A 22,206-nucleotide genomic window follows, 5' to 3' on the forward strand; every position below is an offset into this window, starting at 1 on the left:
AGTTTTTTCACAAGGCCATGTACAGAAGGAAAGTACATGAACATCACTTTCTTTGTCCGGCAATTCCAGCTAGCAGATTTATCGCGCTGGGAGGCAAACTGGAGCCAAAGGTTTTATGTAATGCACTGGAGTCAATGAGAGCCAGTGGGACAATAAACACTGTTTTTGGATTTAGACCTTTGTAAAAAATACAATCTGAAAAATAAAAGAAGACACGTCAAACTTTGATCCGACTCCAGTTTGCCTCCCCAATGCGTCAATGGCACATGGCCCATGATGTAGAACGTGTTCTTTCCTTCTTGACATGGCCTTGGTTTTTCATGGGTTGTACTGGTAAACACGTCATTGGTCATCTGCTTGTAACGCTTGAATATGTCAAATAGCCACAGTGTCAAGGTAATGCTCCTCTCTGGCCCTGCTCGGCTCTGACCACGTCCTCCAGGTCTTGGATCGCCTCTTTATCACCTTCTTAAAGGCCATGATGTAACTCCAAAGGTGGACAAGAAATCAAAAATAATTGCTCTATTGATTAGAAATGGATAATTCTAAATATACTCCTCATTGACTTACATTGTGCGGTGAAACAGCTCTCAAAGTCACTCTTTTAGCATGTAAACGAACGTAAACAAAGTTGATTCAGACAATATAGAACATCACCAAACCCAGTACTGTTTGGATCCGCAGATCCAGATCGGCTCTTCAAATAGTAAAATCAACAGGAAGTTGACATTTTTATAATAACAATACTGGGTTTGGTTCTATATTGTCTGAATCAGCTTTGTTTGTTTATGTGCGAAAATAGTGACTTTGAGAGCTGTTTCACCGTACAGCTCACAACGTAGCTCACAACGCGTCGTTGCTATTTACCGCAGGCAACACTAGTGTGCAACTATAAATATAAATCCGGCGTAATTCCCCTTCTCTCACACTCTCTCTCTGTCTCTCCCCTCTGGCCACTTCCACATTCCATTCCACGCAACTCAGCGCTTAATTCCCCTTGATTTAAAAATGTTCTCCCCCTCATCCTTCCCCTTTTTGTTCTTTCTTGGAAAACAACAAAACGGTGTAGCTTTGCACGAAAACTAATTTCACCCTACTTGAATAAAGCTGTGTCATGCTGCGTTCACACGGACAGAGATACAAAGATACAGTCTACCATGCATTTTCAATTGAAGCCAGTGACATGAAGATACAAAGCAACATCCGACGTTTGTAGCTGCTACATAAGATACAAAGATACAAATTGAAGTTGAGCTGGGTTCAACTTCCAGATACAAAGATACAAAACTACAACTCAACGTCAACGACCGTGTTGAGCAACACCGATACAAAGCGACAAATATGCAGTGTATCATTGTTTGTATCATCTTTGTATCTGCCCGTGTGAACCACAGAGTTAAAATAATAGAGAGGGCACTGGAAATCCCCGCCCATCCACTTGCATTGAGTTGCTCACCCAGCGCATACTCCAAAATCACCCCTTCTTCCAGGGTTGTGAAATGTGATGCGGGGCCTATTTGGTGCTTCTGTGACACGTCTCCGTGCGCAACCCTGTGCGCAAGCTCGTGAGTCGAGCCCATTGGTCGAAACCGTTTTCGCTCATTCGTGACAGTGGCCCCAGGCTGCTTTAAGCTGCAGTACCTATGAATGGCCAGCATGTCCATTGCAGTTCAATGCAACCTCTGGTTTCTGCGGGCTTGGGTGTGAACGCAGCATAAAACCTGTGATGATGTGACAATGAAACTGCTTGTGATTCTGAGGCCTGTCTAGCATGCCATCATCATCCACCCACCTCCTCCACGGCTCTGCAGGCGGGCGGCTGACGGTTGTTGCCGGTGTTCCGGGTTGTCACCAGGGCAGGAGGGGCTGCGGGGCGAGGAGGTGGGGGAGGGGGAGGGGGAGGAGGCGGTGGCTCTTTGTTGCTCCTGAAAGGAGCTGCTCTTCCTGTGTTGTTCTTCTTCTCCTCCTCCGCGGTCGTCTTTTCCTCCTCATCACTGTCGCTCTCCCACGCATCACCTCCAGCTCCATCTCCCTGACCCTGTTTCGGGGACACAGAGCAACTTTTTCAGAGTTGAGGACGGAGTAGAGACAAAATACTACTGCACCATGGAACGCATGGATTAAAGCAAAATAAAACCTCCCAACTGAAAATGTTTAAACTAATGTGTGATCCCTACCTAAAACAATGTCAAATGTTTTAGTAAATATTGTTCCTGCTGTTCTACTGTACATACTGCCCAACCAGGTGAAGAAATCGCAGATTGAGGCTTTAAAACCTTAGCTTTTATATGAACTATGATCCAAGACTATTAAGATTTTATGGAAAATGCTTGGCTGAACATATTGCTAGTTTGATCACTTCAAATGCTCCGATCTTAAAACAATAACCGAAAATAGCCGATCTACAAGCTCTCAATGCGTCTGTGCCGCATTGAGAGCTTGTAGATCGGCTATTTTCACTGCGCAACATACAGTAGAACCCCCCCCCCCCCCCCATCGGCATGAAAAGTATTTCTTTCTGTCTCTTCAGACCTTGGTTTTTTAGGGAACAACAACATTTTTGTGGATTTGAATCATCAGTGGTTTTAAATTCGGTTGGCAAAATGACCCTCATAACCCTTGAAACATTTCAATGAGAAGTGTAGGAAGGCATTTCAACTATTCCATCCTCATCATGGGCCCATGAGTGCGAATTTCAGCACAGCGTTATTGTTTTAGGCATTGTAGCTGATGCTCTTCTCCAGATGGACTTAAGATAGTGAGTATATAACGGTTGAATAAGCTTAAATTCCAAGAACGCCCAACATTGCAAACATCCCATGTAGCATGGAATGTGACGGTCAAATTGAACCACAGACAAAATAGAGTAGAGAAGTACAGAAAGGGGAAGGAAATGAGTCTCGCCTGGCCTGGTGAATCCTCCATCTTCTCCTCTTTCTCTTGTTTCTTCCGTTGTTTCTGTCTCTGAAAGGAGAAGATGGCGTTTTCAGTCACATTGACACATACAGTACAGTAGTAGGCTATGGTGGGCTAGAAGAATACTTTATTGTTTATCTTTTTTTAGATATTTCTGTGGCAATTGATAGTGTACAGTAGATTGACAGGAAATGGGGAGAGAGAGACGGGGAGTGACACGCAGCAAAGGTAGTCGGGATTTGGGATTCGAACCATTGCATTGCAGCCCAGGTGCCCGGACCGCTACGCCAGCGGTCCAGGCCTGGGCTAATAGGTGAATGCTTGATCGGTCACATAATTCTTGCTTCATATCGCTGCTGTCGGGCAGAAACCTCTTATCTCCATTATGTGTTTTTGTAAATGGACGCACTACTTGATACAGTGTCACACAAAATCATGGCAAAAGTAGCAGATCTTTTGCCATTTTTAAATTTGAATCCTGAAAAGTAACAGTTTTGGACAGATGATGTTTCCACCCGACAGAGACGATACACAGTAGTACTTGTCCTTGGTACTAACTGCCTTCTGGAATCCAGGGTCAATGTCAGGAGGATCTGTCTCCTTGTACCTTATTTTGTAGTATCATTCCAATGTTTCCTTTTCGCTTTGGAGCTGTCCTGTCCTGTCTACCCTTTGATTAGTCACATGTTCTCCACCTGTGTCCTGTTGTGCCCCAGCCAATACCTGTGTTGATTCTGTCTTTGAGTTCACTTAGCCAGTTTATTACTTACTTATATGTAAGTATATCTGTTCCAGATATGTTTAGTGTCTCCCAGTAAATTTCAGTTTCCCAGTGTGCTTCCTGTGTTTCCTGTTTTTTTCTTATTAACCCATTAAGACCTGAGGCCGATAAAAAAAAAAAGTCTAAATCCTAACGCTTTTAAAAAAAAAAAAAAAAAAAAAAAATATATATATATATATATATATATATATATATATATATATATATATATATATATATATTCAACGATTTGCACAAATTTTCACGATTTTAGGTTAAATACCCTTGATTTTAGACTGCTCTGTCTCGTCGTTTCTGCGCTTGGGTCCTATACTCCTGTCTCACACTCTGACAGTAAACAGGACACATAAGATTTCATGTTTGTACAATCTGAGCAGACAAATTCTGAATTTAGTTTTAACCAGTTGTACCCCACCAGCATCCATATTCTGGGGGAAACATTAGCCAAAAATAGCCGATCTACAAGCTCACGTGAGCTCATTGTGTAGATAGTCTATTTTTGTCGAGGAGATTTGGTGCAGACAGGAAGAAAAGCAAGAACAGAGCCAACTCAAGTCCAGTTTACTAAGTCTAGAAGTGGTTACGTTTCTGGAGATCTCATTGTGAAACCACATAAGTTTCACTTTGAGAGTGTATGTAAAAATAGACCCATTATGGGTCATTGTGTTTGGGTGTAGTGTGTGTAAGTGGACTGTTGGTGGCGCTGGTCCATCTCTCTATACTCACTTTCCTCTTGGCTCTCCTCTTCTCGGCTCTCCGTCTGTTTTTCTCCTCTTCGCTCAGACACTCCTCCCCACTGAGTGTGTCCTACACACACACACACACACGCACACACAAGACTAAGATTATCACGGTAAGGGCTCATCCAATGAGGCATAAAGTGCACACCACTACTACTATAGCAGCTGAATTCTTATCTCATCCCCACACGGGTCACTTGTCTTTACACTTTCAAAGTCAAATTAACACTCTGTGAATTGTACTGTGTGGCATCACAACGGTCATTCTCTTCAGGGGATTTATTTGTGGGTTAAGAGAAAGAAAGAGTGAGAGACAGAGAGACAAAGAGACAAAGAGAGAAAGAGACATGATACAAGATGGCCCACATTTCTTTGTCTTTATCTTTTTCCCATTTGACATTTTTCTGCCAATTTAGTCATTATGCCAATCCTCCCCATGTGTATACTGTAGTCCCTGTCACCGTTGACCCCTACTGTCGGTGTGGGGGAGGAGGTAGACCAGTTGTTCTCACACTTTTTCATGTCAAGGACCCCAAAATGTAGGTGTATATCGCCCGCGGGACCCCCAAAATCTGAAAAGATTTTGTGCCAGGCACCCCCATTCAAGATTTGTGTTGACAGCTGACCGTCAGATCTGAGTGACCTGGAGCTGGGAGATTGGTCTAAAAGTTCCACAATAATAGAGAGGTGCAAGAAAGACCGTAACAGGCTTTGAAGACAAACAAAAGAATGTTAGTTCAGGCACCCAGACCAACCTGGGTGGCTGTAGTGCAGCAACAGAGATCTCCCCCCCCCCCCAGGGTCCTACACTCCTGTCTCACACCTACAGTAGTGCTATAGTAGTGGCGTCCCACCAGCCAACACGGCCAATTGTGTTGGTTGGAGAGCCCGGCCAAGCCGGAGGCCCCGTGGAGGATTCAAACCCTTCTGTCTCCACGATGGTAGGCAGGAACTTTTGATTGATTGATTGATTGATTGATTGATTGAATATTAGTCAGAAATGTAAGCAGCACGTGGTAAAGTAAGACATTAAAGCTGAAAGGATAACACAAAAACATCCTGGGGGACTTGTTTCCATTGTGGTCCTGTGTATTCAATTCATAAACATATAGCATTAAAAAATGTACACAATAAACACTATTGTACACTGTACAATTTAAAGAGAGTTACATTTACCTCCCCTTTTCGTCTCCTGTTAGATGTTTTTTCAGGCCAATTTTGAAACAAACCAGTGTTACATTTTGAAAGAAACCATCCTTTAATGGATGGTGTCAGGGCATTCCACATTTTGGTGGCAGAGCAGTAGAATGAGAACTTTCCCATAAATTTGGGTGGTACCAGATCATCATGCTCCCTCTGGTATTGTGGCTGTGGCCGTCACTCACTTTGGAGAAGTAGTTCGACAGGTATGAATGAGGGTATTGAGGGCACTATCTCTTAAATACCAAAGTGACATTTGCTTAAAGGGATAGTTCACCCCCAAAATGACTTTTTTTCTATCGAATAGTCATCCCATGGATATTTTTTTTGTTTTTGTCACATTCCTAAGCCAATAGTTTGATGACCGGCAGCGGTTCCGTTAGGAGACACAAAGAGTCTCCTTTGTGTCTCCTACCGGAACTGCTGCCTACCGGTCCGCTGGTCATCAAAGTATTGGCTTAGGAATGCGACAAAAACAAAACAATATCCATGAATATAGTCTCCATGGGATGACTAATCGATTAAAAAAAAGAAATGATTTGGGTGAACTATCCCTTAGTTTGACCCTGTCTTCTACCCTGAGCCATCCCAAACTGAGCCATCCCAAACCATAGCAAAGTGTGTTGGAATTAGGTGGGCTTAAGGCCGAGAAGTAGTCGAATCAGTTTGTTTGTTTGGTTTGGACTCTCTGGTGGACCATTTGCTGCATGTCATTCCCCTCTACTGTCTCACTCTCTCCCACTGTCTCCCAGTCCTATGTCTGTCCCTCACCGACTATCAATAAGGACATGTATCAATCTATTAGCCTGGAAACCAGACGAATCTGCCACAGCTAAAAAGAAATTGCCCTGAGCAGATTGTCTACGCAGTGATATTAGTCTGGCCATGCCAGGCTATCAATCCATAGCCAGGCTATCAATCCATGGATATATATATGATTGATGGCTGTGTGTGTACCTGTGAAATATAGCTGTCACCTCCTCCTCCTTCATCTGTCTGGTCAGAGGCCCCGCCTCCAACCTCCATCTCCTCCTGCTCATCTGGCCCGTCTACACACACACACACACACACACACACACACACACACACACACACACACACACACACACACACACACACATACACATACACATACACATACACACACACACACACATTTTTCAGTGTTAGATATATTCAGATGATACTTTGCCATGAGGGAGTAGTACATACTTTCCCCATTTTCAACAGTTTTTATTATATTTTGGCACTTGCTTTGGCAATGTAAATGTATATGTATGTTTTCTAGTGGTTTAGCGCCTTGGTGAAGTGGACGTTTTAAACAAACATCATGTGGTTGTTCACAGAATGATGCACGTTGTTGGATTGTTGAAGAGATCAAGACTATGTCGTCCTGGTCAGAAAAAAACACCACCTCCAACCACAGGCCCACATACCCATCATGCCTAGAATGTCAGAATCGTACTTAATACCCAATACAACTGGTTCTCTGACGTTTCAGTGTTGTTGTGCCGCACCTCATAGGGAGATACTGTACTATTTTTGGCTATGAATGCCCTGCTAAATTATTTATACTGTATACTGTAGGATCAGTGGAAGCATTACACAAAAGAAAATGTAGAATACAACCAGAAATGCATCAAGTCTGCCTGATTCAATATTGCGTTGCTGTTGATTGGAAACCTTGTTCTTCTGTATGTCCAAAACTGTTACTTTTCAGAAGATTTAACCTGTGTTCCAATGGATCCAATGTAGTTATTATTATTTAGTCACAAGCTCTTGTCAATACTTTTCATTGGTTCAATGTTCATAAAATCCACAGACACACTTAAAGGACGACTTCACCCATTTTCAACCTATCTTCATATAATTGGTCTGTGTCTCAGAGGAGGGCTGTGGACACCCGCCTATACCAGTGACATCATCGTTAGGCAGATTTCTTCCTCAAACAATTTAGATTTTTTGAACGCGAGAACCGAGAACAATGGCTTCCATTATAGCATGCTAACTTTCCAGGAGTAGAACGCCTGCAGTTTCTATTAGCTTGGATTCCCCATCGATGATGTCACTGGTAGGCGGGTTTCTGAACTGTCCACAGCCCTCCTCTGAGACACAGAGTAAATAGACAAAAGTGGTACAATTTTATAATGAGCATTAGCGAGGACCAATTATATAAAGAAGATAGGTTGAAAATGGCAGCAACAATATACAGTATAGGCTGTATAATGAAAGCTGCTGGTAACCGTAAGAGTCGCCCCAAAACACGCTCGCCCCCCCTTACTGAGGATAAGGTTAGAAATAAGATTAGGGTTAGGCATAGTTTACTGAGGTTAAGTTATGATTAGGGTTAGGTTTAGGCATAGTTTACTGAGGTTACGTTCAGGAATACCAGGTAGAGACCGTTCCGAGGTCGCCGGATTTGCGCCCGGGGTGACTGTGTTTTGGGGCGAGCATTTTGGTATTCAAACTTTTCTTTAATGATGTCGTGATTGTGTGTGTCTGTGCATGTTTTCTATGGGTGTGTGCATGGGTGGGTGGGTGGGTGAATGGGTGGGTGGGTGGACTCCCAGTAACCGTCTGGCACATAATCCATGCAGACATGCAGATGTAATCCATTCCTGTGTCAGTTTGAGTTTGGATGATGAACCATGATGAAACATTAATGCGTACCCTCTATCTGTCACATGATGTCACCAATGCTTTATGATTTGCCAGTGTAGAACCCATTAACCTGAGGCCTGACGCTGTGTTCACACGGGCAGATACAAAGAAACATGCTACCATAAATTTTCAATGGAAGCCAGCGACACGAAGATACAAAGCAACATCCAACGTTTGTAGCTGCTACAAAGGATACAAAGATACAAATTGAAGTTGAGCTGGGTTCAACTTCCAGATACAAAGACACAAAACTACAACTGTAGCTCCGATGACACAGCATGCTTGATTACGTCAACGACCATTTTGAGCAACACAGATGCAAAGCGACAGAGCGACAAATATGCTGTGTATTTTTGTATCTTTGTATCTGCCCGTGTGAACGCAGCGGCTGATTCTACAAATGCCTTCTAAATCAGTAGTTCTCAAAGTTTTTCGTGTCAAGGTATTTGGCCGAGGACCACCATCTGAAAATGTTTTGTGCCAGGGACCCCAAGATAGAAGATTTGAGTTATAAAAATCCGAATTCAAGATTTTTCAAAAGTTTAAAAAAATTGCAGATGAACAAGCTCGCAGCGCGGCACGAAGGTGACGCGCTGTGAGCTTGTATATCTGCTATTTTTTAGAACCACTGCTCTAAACCACTGTTCTAAATCCTAAGGGTTTTCTGAAAAATCTAAAATGCCTTCCTTGTTTTAATGGGTTAATGTAGTGCTTACTTGTTCTCTTAGCACTCTGCTGTGACCTTGCTGTACATACATACTGTAAATTGCTCTGTCTGCTAAATTCCTAAATTGTAACGGTAATAAACCAAATCATCATGATTCATGACATCATGCACACAGACAAAAATGTATTTCCGGGTAGATAACGCCGGCAGCATCGCGTTGGACCAGTCTTATTCCTTAACCTTATTTCTGGACAAACGGAACAAAATAATATATTTCTAACAGTCAATAACAATATCATAAGTGTCACACTTATGATATTGTTATTGACTGTTAGAAATATATTATTTTGTTCTGAATATCCACCGGTTGACAAACTACTGTAGACATAGCTAATGTTCTGGACTATTTATTTTATATTGTGTGGAAATCCATTATTTCTTCACAAAAATTCTGTTCTGGTCTATTTATGCGTAGAAAAGAACACCGATTACACAAAAACAGCAGTTATACTTCACCTTCTCAGTTGGTAGGGACAGAGACAGTATAGTAACTTTGCGTATAATAAACTGTTGTCACATGGTTGCTTATAATGATTATTATGAATAAGTAAGTAAGTAAATGTGATCGTTTTTTGACTGACATTGATGCAACGGTATAAGGGAAGGTGACTGACCACGGCACCAACCCTTTTGATTGATTGATTGATTGAATACTTTATTAACAGTTTGCAAAGAAAAGCACAGAAAGTGCAGTTCTATACAAGGTCTGCTATCTGAAACTTTGACTTACTTACAGGTACACTGACTCAGCTGAAGGCAAAAAAAAAGTTAATTATGGGTTTGTTTCATGTGGGCGTTTCTGTGTGGAAGCGTGAAGTTAACTAGAAGCTGTCCACGCTGGCACACAGAAATGTTAAAAAAAAAGTGGCATTTCTTCCCGGCCTAGTGGTAATGTGCGTGCATTAAATGACCCGTTTCGTTTAATGACTATAGAGCAGTGGTGTGTTCTAGGTTTTTTCAGAGGTATACGATAATCATTCCCTGCACGACATGTGCGTGGTAGTGGGTATGTGCGTGGTCGTGGGTATACGCGTGCGCGTTTTCAATGGATGAAATGGTTAGAGGGCTACGCTTGGCTATGAAACATTTCTGCAGGTCATATAGCGTAACACGGTAGAACACCACTGCTATAGAGATCCTGTGTACCAATTTGCGTGAGGTTTGGACAAAATCTGTAGAAGTACTGTCAAAAAATGTGTTTAGCAAAAATCTGCCTTCTGGTGGCGCTAACAGGCCCATGTGAAGAATTTGGGGCAGAGGTTCAACTCTGGCATCCAGGGAGTGTGTGTTGTGTGATCTTGTAGATCGGCTGTTATTTGGCAAAGAGATTTGGTGTGGAGAGAAAAAAAGCGGTCTACGTGATTTTTTTTACCTGAGCCAACTCAGGTAAAATTGACCAAATCTAGAGAGTTGAGGTTATCATTCATAACGTCTCTGTTGGGTGTCCAAAACTGTTAGTTTTCAAGAGTAATATTCAAAAATTGTAGCAGATCAACAAGCTCAAAACACGTTGCTTCGCGCTTTGTTTCGAGCTTGTAGATCTGCTACTTTTGATGCTTTTGTGTGACGCTGTAGTGTAATCAAGTAGCCTATGCCCTATGGCATTGATTTACGAAAAAACACAAAAAGTTAAAATATGGAGATAAGAGGTTTCTGCCCGACAGCAACGGGTTAACCTGTGTAACCTGTGTTTACCTCTCAACATGCCTGCTGTGAAGAAAAAAAAACTACAATTGACCGGAGTCCCCCAGGGATCTATACTAGGCTCCCCCTCCTGACTGCAGGCACTGACTGAAGAGAGAAGAATGTCTGGACAGAAGCTGACAGAAACACAATCCTGCATGTGAGAACTTGTTGGACTGTGTAAAATGCTGTCCTTTTTCTTGGTTGCAGTGACTAGAGAACACACATGGGCAACATACGGCCCAAGGGCCGGCTCCGGCCTCAATCTATCCCCTCAACGTCCTCAAAGGAAAACAAAACGACGAGTACATAACCATTTAAACATTCTTTTTTACCATTTGAGTACATAACTGCAAATGGTATATCAAATGTTTACAAGTGTACAACAGTCTGCCTTGAGTCCATCCATATTCATAACATAATGTAAAACCTCAACGTACAGCTGTAAAACAGCTGTTAGAAAAAGGGGGGGGGGGGGGGGGCAGCATGTTTTAACATAACATTCCTGTGTTGTGAAGCAAGGACCTGCAGGCCTTAAGGCATGGGTCCTATAGGTCACAACACAAGAATTTTATATATTTGACATGATTGGTTTACATTTATTTTCCCGGGCCTTCATGCTGCGTTCACACTGCCAGCTACAAAGATACAGGCTAGTGAGGCTACTATTTTTTTTTTGCAATGGAAGCCGGCGACATGAAGCTACAAAGATACATCCGTCATTTGTAGCTGCTACAAAAGCTACAACAGCTACAAAACAGTTGAGCTGGTTTCAACTTCAGCTACAAAGATACAAAGCTACAAATATGCTGTGTATCTTTGCTTTGTATCTATGTATCTTTGTGCATAGTCATTGGAGGGAGGTCAGAAGGGCCTGAATGTCCCCCCACTATTTAGCAGTTGTCTTGTTGATCTCGCCGACCGCTGTTTTTCTCTTCTTTGACCGGTGCTGGTCACCGACACTAGCACCCAAACATTGCCATTGTGTTGCGCAATCGTTGTTGCGTATCGGCTGCATGCTTGCCTCTCGCCGCAATGACCATTCTGTTACTGGCTACTTGCAGTTGTTCTTTCAACTCGGATCAACTAGGTGTTAGACAAGCAAATACACGACAGCAAATCGTTGTTCTTTGTATGCTGGCTGTGTGAAAGCAGCAGATGCCCACGGGGCTCGGGCTGCTAGAATCAAGTGCTGCTATGATAGACTGACTGACCAGGGATCAGATTACTGCAGCACAATATATGGGGGAACAAAGTTGTTCCCCCTTCAGGTAAAGTGAGAGCCGAGAGCGCATGCACAAAGCACATCAAACCTCCATGGAATCAAAGTGCACCGTGGCATGTGTGATCATGGATTACTTATTCAACGAGGTGAAAACATGCGATTTAATGTCTGTTACTGTAGGCTACTACTGCTGACATCTCACCTACTGTACATTGTGTTAGAACAGCATTTTAGGTTTGTCGGGTCCATAAAATAATGGGTGCCGTCCGGGTGCGTCTTTCTTTTTTCTTTTTTTATGTTGGCTCCACTCGGATCTCGGAACCAATTCCAGGGGTCCATTAGGGTTTGGGTCCATCCTTTCCCCCACATAATGTCCCTTCACCTTTTCCCTCCTGCCAGCGCGCTTGTCTTTGTGTCTTTGTCTTTTCAGGCCTGGAAAATAGCTTACTGTAAATCAGTATAGTCATGTCAAAGTTTCAATTCAACAGTCCAATGTGTGGCCCTTTGCTCACTTTATCGAAGTCAATATAAACCCTCATGAAAGATATGCCTCCCACCCCGCCCTGGACAAGAAAAAATATACATCAACCAACACAACAACGACTTTAGACTCCACTTACAAAAGCTGCATAGGTAATCACCTCCGAGAAATTATGATAATTTGGCGGTTTCTCGCGGAGAACTGAGGTGAACTCCACACCACAAGAAGAAGGTAGCGCACGCACATCCGTGGTCCAGGTGCAAGACGAGAACAGAGTCTGCACAGCTGGTGATGCTAAAAAAAAGCTCCTCTGTATTTTTATTGCGTCGTCAACGCTTCGATCTATTCAGATCTTCATCAAGACATATGACATATGACACATGTCCTGATGAAGATCTGAATAGATCGAAACGCTGACGACGCAAAAAAAAATACAGAGGAGCTTTTTCAACCAGCATGCCTTGCCTTGCTACATGTCGGGTTGTGAACCGTGGTTACTGCAGAGGCCCCTGGTATGATTGGAATCTTTTCTTTAACCACTTAAACCCCATATGGCTGACCGGAGACAGTCCCTCAGGTCAGACACTCACAATTAACTTAACTATCTTCACCTGCATTTACCTGTTAAAATGGCTGCTGTGAAAAATGGTTTGTTTGCAGAACATAGCAGCAGATCGACAAGTTCGCTACGCGACACGTTGTGAGCTTGTCGATCTGCTATCTATCTTCTGTGAAAGCTTTCCCCACAATATGAATGCTGGGGTTCAAGTGCCCTGTACGTAGATAGACAGTTTAGAAAGGTGAGAGGATGTTGAGGTAATGGAGCGAGGCACTGGTACAATTTGATCCTAGGCCACACACACACACACACACACACACACACACACACACACACACACACACACACACACATACACACAGGATTTTATGAATACCATTTATACTCTGTTTTTTGCTATTTTTAACGCTAACCCTAAAGCCGAAAATAGCAGATCTACAAGCTTGCTGATCTGCTATTTCCGGTGCGCGACACGGGCACGCAACTATTCCGGCATAACTCCAACCCCAACCCAAATAAGAACTAGACTAAAACATTAGGGAGGGACTAGTGGAGAAGTGATCAAGTAGAACTAAGACAAGTCATTTTATGCATGGTTGTGTGAGGGTGTCGCGCTCCGAAAATAGCCGATCTACAAGCTCACAACTATTTTCGGCACGCAGCTACGTGTAAATCAAGCATTAAGACGTCAACACGGCCCGTCAAAAATACATTTTCAGCTAAAAGACTGAAAAACGAAAAACATTTCACATGACCGGAAATATGAACGGAATTGTATTCAAAAGACCATGACTAAAACTAAATACATATTTACTGTCAACCAGCAGGCCACAAATATCATTCAGTGCTTCTGTTAATCTGAAAGAGCATTTAGGTGCCCAGACCTTGAATATTCCAACAAAACAAATCTCCCCCAATGTCACAGAATCCTGCATGGCCACAATAATAGACAGAGCTCATGTGGCTGTGTATGGAGGGTGGGGGGGGGGGGGGGGGGTGTTTAACAAACATAAATAGCAATGAGGTAATGCTGTAAACAGACACACACTGACACACAAGCAGTGGTGGACAAAGTAGTCAACCCCAGGACTGTCCACCACTGACACACAAGCGTGCACCACACATCACATGCATTCACAACACACGGTCCTGTGCAGATTAACTGTCCTGGAACAACGGACCCTTTTCACAACAGCCATTTTGATAGGTAAATGCGGGGCTCCCTCTTTCTTTGTTATTTCGCCCACCTGGGCAAAACACCTCACAAAAACCTGCCTAAACCATAACCTTAAAGACACACCCGGCCGGCACCCATTATTTTATCGACTCGAAAAACCTAAAATACCGTTCTAACACAGTCTGCGAGATGTCAGCTATACTCCATGCTGTAGCGGCCTACAATAAGAGACACTTGACATTGACATTAAATTGCATGTTTTCACCTCGATTGATAAGGAATCGGAACCATGATCACACATTCCACGGTGCACTTTGATTCCACGGAGGTATAGTTTAATGCGCTTTGTGCGTACGCTCTTGGCTTTCACTTTAACTGACAGGGGAACAACTTTGTTACCCCATATATTGCTGCAGTAATCTGATCCCTGGTCAGTCAGTCTATCATAGCGGCACTTGATTCTAGCAGCCCGAGCCCCGCGGGCATTTACTTCTTTCACACCCACAGCCAGCATACACAGATCAACGATTTGTCGTGTATTAACAGAGCGGTCATTGAGGCGAGAGGCAAGCATGCAGACAATATACAACAACGATTGCGCAACACAATGGGAAACGGTGGGGTGCTAGACCAGCGCCGATCGGGAAAAATAAATAAATAAATAGACCAGTCGATCGCGCTCGATAGTGTCCCCCCAATAGTGGGGGGACAATCAGGCCCTTCTGAACCCCCCCCCCCCCGGCAATTTCACTCACATGTGAAACATCTTCATTAGAAGTACTTTGACGTACTGGTAATCATAAGGATGAATGACAGTGGAATAATCAAGGTTGTCTCTCCTACTCAAGGGCTGATATTTACTTTTAATAAAGGCGTTATGTTATCCTCTGACAGGTTAATGCTGATGAATGATAGTAATAATTGGTATGATGATAGCTTTCATACCTTTAGTAAACAACACACCCAGGAGCTGCTCAAGAAGCGAAAACCGTAATAAAAACAAAACCTGGGTAAATGAACACAGCTGAAGGAATAGTGACACTTATTGTTGGGGTTTATTTAATTTAGGTGAAACAATTAACATTTAACAATATTAAATGTTAATGAGTTGTCATTAACATGTAATGAGTTGTGAAAAGTACTGTCCACTCATTCATTTAGAGGTGTGTGTGTGTGCAGCATGGCTTGTTGTTTGAGCTGGTAGATGGACTATTTTGGGTGTGCAACACCGGAGTGCAGCTAAGTATAGCAGCAGGGCTTTAAACAGGTGTGTGTTCCCTGCCATGTCCCCCAGTCAGTCCCCCTGTACAAACAGACAAACAGCCTGATAGGATATCTGTGCAACAGAGGTTCTGTTCACACACACACACACACACACACACACACACACACACACACACACACACACACACACACACACACACACACACACACACACACACACCTCAAATATTATATATATAAAAATTCTGCTGCATATCGTTGCTGTCAGGCAGAAACTCCTTATCGCCATATTCTAACTGTTTGTGTTTTTTCGTAAATGAACGCCCTACTGGCCTACTTGATCATACTACAGCGTCACACAAAAGCATCAAAAGTAGCAGATCTACAAGCTCGAAATGCAGATTTTCAAGTGGGCCCTGATCCAGAAGAACAGGTTGGGAAGTGGGAACCACTGCTTTAGTTATCTGATTATATTTGTCTTGTCTCTCTGTCCGTGTCTTACTTGTTTTACTTTGCATTATTTCTCCAATAAACAAATACAAATACAAACAAATACGGTTACTAATCGTTTCTGTTGGGTGGAAAACCTGTAACTTTTCAGGATTCAAATTCAAGAATCAAAAGTAGCAGATCTACAAGCTTGTGGATTTGTTACTTTTGATGCTTTTGAGTGACGCTGTAGCATGATCAAGTACTAGTCGGAAGGGCCTGAATGTCCCCCCACTATTGGGGGGACACTATTGCGATCAACTGGTCTATTTATTTATTATTTTTTCCCGACTGGCTCTGGTCTACCACCTCACCATTCCCATTGTGTTGCGCAATCGTTGTGTATTGGCTGCACGCTTGCCTCTCGCCGCAATGAGCGTTCTGTTAGTTACTGGCTACGTGCTGTTGCTCTCTCATCTCGACCGACTACGTGTCAGACAAGCTAATACAGAACAAATCGTTGATCTGTTAATGCTGGCTGTGGGTGTGAAAGAAGAATCAAGTGCTGCTATGATAGACTGACTGACCAGGGATCAGATTACTGCAACAATATACGGGGGAACAAAGTTGTTCACCCGTCAAAAGTTAAAGTGAAAGCCGAGAGTGCACGCTCAAAGCGCATCAAACTATACCTCCGTGGAATCAAAGTGCACCGTGGCATGCGTGATCATGGATCTGATTACTTATTAATCGAGGTTAAAACATGCAATTTAATGTCATTGTCACTGTAATTTAATGTTATTGTAGGCTGCTTACAGCATGGAGTATAGCTGACATCTCGCCTATGCAGTGTTAGAACAGCATTTTAGGCTTGTCGGGTCCATAAAATAATGGGTGCCGTCCGGGTCCATCTTTCTTTTTTCTTCATGTCGGCTCCACTCGGATCTCGGAACCAATTTCAGGGGTCCATTAGGGTTTGGGTCCGTCATTTTGGGTGTGAAGAGCCAAGTAAGCTTGAATGTCCCTTAAAGGGATATTTCACTTTCAAAAAAACTTTTGGTCATTTTATAGTCTACTCAGGCTTTAGTGAGCCCTCCAGACCATTGTTAAGTTACTTTATTCAGTATTTAGATATTTGATATTCATTTTACCAGCCACGCCCCCTTCCTATACAAACCCATTATAACTTAAAACTCAATTTTTAACCTTTTTAACCATCAAAAACACCCGTCCTTGGTTCTGGTGACTCACCCTGCCCTCCTAATGTGTGAGGGGGCCGTGTTTTTTTTATTACTTTTTTCATTTATTTTTAATATATATTTTTTGTATTTAATTTTTTCATTTTCCAAAAAAAAATATTAAAAATAAATGAAAAAAGTAATCAAAAAAACACGGCCCCCTCACGCATTAGGAGGGCAGGGTGAGTCACCAGAACCAAGGACGGGTGTTTTTGATGGTTAAACAGATTACATTTTTAGTTTTAAGTTATAATGGGTTTGTATAGGAAGGGGGCGTGGCTGGTAAAATGAATATCAAATATCTAAATACTGAATAAAGCAACTTAAAAACGGTCTGGAGGGCTCACTAAAGCCTGAGTAGACCATAAAATGACCAAAAGTTTTTTTGAAAGTGAAATATCCCTTTAAATAGAAAGTCTGAAAATTACTTGAACATTTACAATCTGTTCTTTATCCAGAGTTACTTAGTGCTTATAGTTAGTTAGGCTAATTAAATTCTGAGGAGTCCATTTGGTTACATTTGTGTAGCCTACTCTTCGGAGCTATACCAAAACTGACAGTGAACGTCATGACGTCACCGTCGAACCCCCCCCAGCTAATGTACCCTGACTTTTTCCCTCATACCGCTGCGCTTGCAAGTAGGGAGCAGTGTTGCCAGATTCTGTGAGAGAAACAAGCAACCAGGTCTAGGAAAACCAGCCCAAAAGAAGCAACTATGGGCCACATGAGTACTTTAACATGTACATCAGCTATTTGAAAAGCTATTGTGAGCTTGTAGATCGGCTATTTTCAAATAAAATCTTTCTCAACCCTGGTAGGGAGGGCGTTAATTTACGAAAGAACACAAAAAAAATAGAATATGGAGACACAAGGTTTCTGCCCGACAGCGACGAAATGTATTGGTGGAGCTTGTTGGGCTGCTTGCATTTAGTCACACAGCTCCCTATAAGAACGTTTTCAGTCACTGTGGCGTGGCACTCGCCACAGAGTCTCCCCGGGTAACGGGAGGGATCAGCTAAACGTCTCGAGGCCAGCGTTCATTCTCCCTGGAATGCAGGATGTCAGACAGATGAAAAAGCTGGGAGCCACGGTTTGAAAATAGACCCCTTCTGACAGAGTTCTGGAACGACTGGAAACGGAATCTGCTCGGCATTAAGGCCACAACAACGCCTCCCTCATAGTAAGAGGAGAGAGCTCAGAAACTGAAGCAGAGAATGGGGGAGGGAGGGAGGGAGGGAGGGAACAGAACACCCGTAGAGCGTGCAGTGTTTGTTTTACTGTAAATAGTTTGAGACATGCTTCTGTAGAGAGGAAAAGTGCTATACGTGTGTGTGTGTGTGTGTGTGTGTGTGTGTGTGTGTGTGTGTGTGTGTGTGTGTGTGTGTGTGTGTGTGTGTGTGTGTGTGTGTGTGTGTGTGTGTGTGTGTGTGTGTGTGTGTGTGTGTGTGTGTGTGTGCGTGCGTGCGTGCGTGCGTGCGTGCGTGCGCGCGTCCGCCCATATACAGTATCTGTTCCCCAAATACGCTCATGCCTGCCCCTCACCTCAAAAGCCTTGAAACGAGCTACCCCGTTCAGACACGAGGCTCTCTGAAACGTCACTCACAATGTAGTATGTGGTGAGAGAATCATGTCATGTGAAATGACAGTTCCCTAATCCTGACGAGGAAATTATTCTCTTTTAAAGAAATAATAACTGGCCGCAGACTCGCAGAGATTGATGCCCCCCATGTGGTAAGCCATGTGGTGCAGGGGTTGTGTGTTGTTGGCCATCTCTGTTGTGTCAGTGTGTAATGACTGACTGCTTTGCGTCTGCCATGTGTCACAGTGTCAGGGGTGGATGTCACGTGACGTGACATAGAATCTCAGACAGGCAGAGGCCTGCATCTTGGCAAGTGCATGGCTCTGCAGCTACAAGGCCACTGGCAGAATGGCCATGTACTTCCTCCAGACAATCTGGTTTCGAAACGAACAGACCAGGAAGAACACTAACAGTAATAAGCTTTGGAAATGGAATGGTCGCTGTTGGGCAGAAGCCGTATATCTCAATATTTATTTTGGAGACGAATGCCCTTCTTCAACATACAACAAGAGTGTCACCCAAAAAATACTGAAAATGGCCGATGTGAGCTTGTAGATCGGCTATTTTCACTGTTTTAACCCATTAAATCCGGGAAGGCATCTACAAATGTCTTCTAAATCCTAACAGGTTTCTGAAAAACTGTTGCTATAATATCTGTAGTGCTCACACGTTTTCATGTCAAGGACCACCTAAATTATATGTATTTGGCCGTGGACCCCCATCTCAAAAATATTGTGTTCCAGGGACCCCCAGGAGCAAAGATTTGAGTTACAAATGTTCGCTTTATATTATTCAAAGATTTGCAGAAATGTGACCTGACAAGTGCTAATCTGCCTGTCTGCCTGTGTGTAGATTCGAAGCGTGTGCAGACACACACACACACACACACACACACACACACACACACACACACACACACACACACACACACACACGCGCACGCCTACCTCAATATTTAAACACATACAGTTATCACGCACACCAGCACATGACACTTTGCATTGCAAGCCTGCACACAGAAACATATGCTGCACAGCCCCATGCACAAACAATATATACATGTCAAATTCTAAAACGATATGTATACAGTACATCCTGAACAAAGCACACATGGATAATATTCAGAAGGAGGAACCATATGCACACATCATGACCTCAAGCACCTCAAAGTGTGTATGTTTCTCTTACTGTTGTTGTTATTCTTTATTATTTCTTTGTTATTGCTTTTTATTGCTGCTACTCAGCCACTTTTAGCATCCCTATTTTTGACATGTCATTATATATTATAACGTCTCTGTCGGAGATAAGAGGTTTCTGCCTGACGACAGCGACGATATAAACAAGCTCACAGGTCTGTTCTCGCTATTCATCATACAATGATGAAGTATGTCGGGCTACAAGCGGTTAATCTGACAGCATGTGTTGTGTACATTCTTCAAGAGTGTGGTGTTGCTACAGAAGTCGAGAATGCAACGCAATGAGAAACAGATTGCGTTTTACTGTGCGACACGGAAAGTCCCCGTGGTGTATCAGATTCTCAAGGCCATGCGGGGAGAAGCTGTTTGCGTTCACAGCACTGATAAAAAAATGTTTTTGAAAAAAAAGAAAAAACACAGAGAATGAATATGTGGGAGGGAGAGAGAGAAGGGAAGAGAGACTCAAGACTTGAAAAGGGAAATAATATGGCATCCAATCGTTCACAAGTCCTCCCACATTCCCTCACAAGCTCCAACTTTATATACTGTAACACACACACACACACACACTCACACACACACACACACACACACACACACACACACACACACACACACACACACACACACACACACACACACACACACACACACACACACACACACACAGCAGACCCACTGAACTATTGATGAGACCGTTATTGGATTTCCCAGCACAAGCCCTTTGTTGGGTGTACTCTATACTGTACCTAGTGTACAACAATAAGAGGAAGAGTCAAAGGCCACGGGACGGGACCGTCGTCATGTCACCGTCTCACTCTGTTACACCTCATCTTACCACGTTCATTCATATGTGTATGCAAAACATTACAAAATAAACATTTAAACAATCGCTGAAGCAAAATTCTTGGGAGACTATGTTTCATCATGAATGAATCACTATATCGCTGAGTGGGCGGAGAGGCAGCTTTCTGGGAAACAGACGGTCCCTGGTTCACGTCCCGGCCCCGGTCCAACGTGTCCCTAAGCAAGACGCTTAACCCTGCTCCCCTATAAGGCGCTGCCTCCGTATAGCACCCACTGCTCCTGATACTTGGGGATGGGGTTCAATGCAGGTACCACATGTCACTGTATATGCAAATATACAGTGACAAATACCGCAAAGAGAGGTATCAGCACCACCTGCAAATGTGTAACTGTCAGTGACTGCAGAGACCTTGCCAGGACATCAGCCTTTTCTTTGGCATTCCTGCCACCTGTTAACCCAGCCGGATCTCCAACAACACAGGGAAATAGCACGGAGTGACAATTCCGTACATAGACGTCTAGAAAACTCAAAAAGCCGCGCATAGGAGCCACGAGTCCCACAGTGGGTCAATCCACACATGAGCGTCAACTTGACGCCCGGAAGTCGGAAGTCCCGTCCACTCCCATGTTATAGGAAAAACCGGACCGGAACTTCCGGTTTTTAACTTAACATGAAAGTGGACGGGGCTAGCGTAGCGTAGCGTAGCGTTGCACGTCAGCATACGCTCATGTGTGGATTGACCCATTGTAATAACATGGGTTGCAACCCGGAAGCAGAGCGGTCCCCACAACATGATTCACGACTCTGTGCCTATAGGTATATAACTCGGACGGCGCTGAGTATGCTCAAGCGAACGTCGCAACGTTCGGCACAGTAACTTGCTCGCTTTAGCTCGGTGGTTCCTTAAGTGGCTACAGTTCACTTAAGACTGTGCGCAAAAGGTCAATGGAGGGGATTTGCGGCTCCTATGCACGGCTTTTCAGGTTTTCTAGTCATCTATGTACGGAATTTCAATCCGCGCTATTTCACCGTGTTGTGTGAGATCGTGTTGGTTAACCGCTCACGACCAATCTAAACCAATTACCTAAACCAGTTGTTCACAAAGTGAGGTCCCACCAGAATGTTGATTGTTAGGAACCAAATGGACACGTAAAGGTTTCATGGCATGTTGGTTTACAAAACATTAAAAGTCTTTATCATGGCCCTTCAAACGTGTATTACAAGGTTTTAACAGAAAAAATCAGATTAATGATTTAACTGATTAATGGACTATGACGTCAAAGTCCACGGGCCAAGTTCAGTTTTTTGGGGTGTAATTGAGGTCAGAAAACATAAAAAAAAAAAACAGAAAAATAAAATAATTAGAAATGAGATGTCATGAAACCTTTATTGGTCTGTAACTCTGAGAGTTATGGTGGCTGGCCCACAGCCTAATGCATATCAAACTTGAAATCAAAAGGTTTGAGAACCGTAGCAGTCTACATTTAGATCCAATCTGTGGATATTACTTAAACTCAAGCAGTCTACATTTAGATCCAAGCTCTGACACAGCATTTATAAGAGATTGACACATTGTTTAAAA

The 22,206-nt window shown here is 43.2% G+C and overlaps 1 protein-coding gene across 1 annotated transcript in view; it reads right to left on the reverse strand.

Moving 5' to 3' along the window:
* The window catches only part of LOC311058321 (uncharacterized protein), a 43,362-nt gene that overhangs the window by 15,795 nt on the left and 5,361 nt on the right, over positions 1 to 22,206 (reverse strand). The window contains exons 2-5 of the mRNA XM_084075727.1: positions 6,595 to 6,686; positions 4,424 to 4,504; positions 2,905 to 2,964; positions 1,793 to 2,038 (exon numbers count right to left, since the gene is read on the reverse strand). Coding sequence (XP_083931853.1) covers positions 1,793 to 2,038; positions 2,905 to 2,964; positions 4,424 to 4,504; positions 6,595 to 6,686 — 479 coding nt within the window. The remainder of the gene's footprint in view (positions 1 to 1,792; positions 2,039 to 2,904; positions 2,965 to 4,423; positions 4,505 to 6,594; positions 6,687 to 22,206) is intronic.

This window comes from Gymnoscopelus microlampas (genome assembly GCF_963454915.1).
Source record: "Gymnoscopelus microlampas genome assembly, chromosome: 2".
Lineage (NCBI taxonomy): Eukaryota > Metazoa > Chordata > Actinopteri > Myctophiformes > Myctophidae > Gymnoscopelus > Gymnoscopelus microlampas.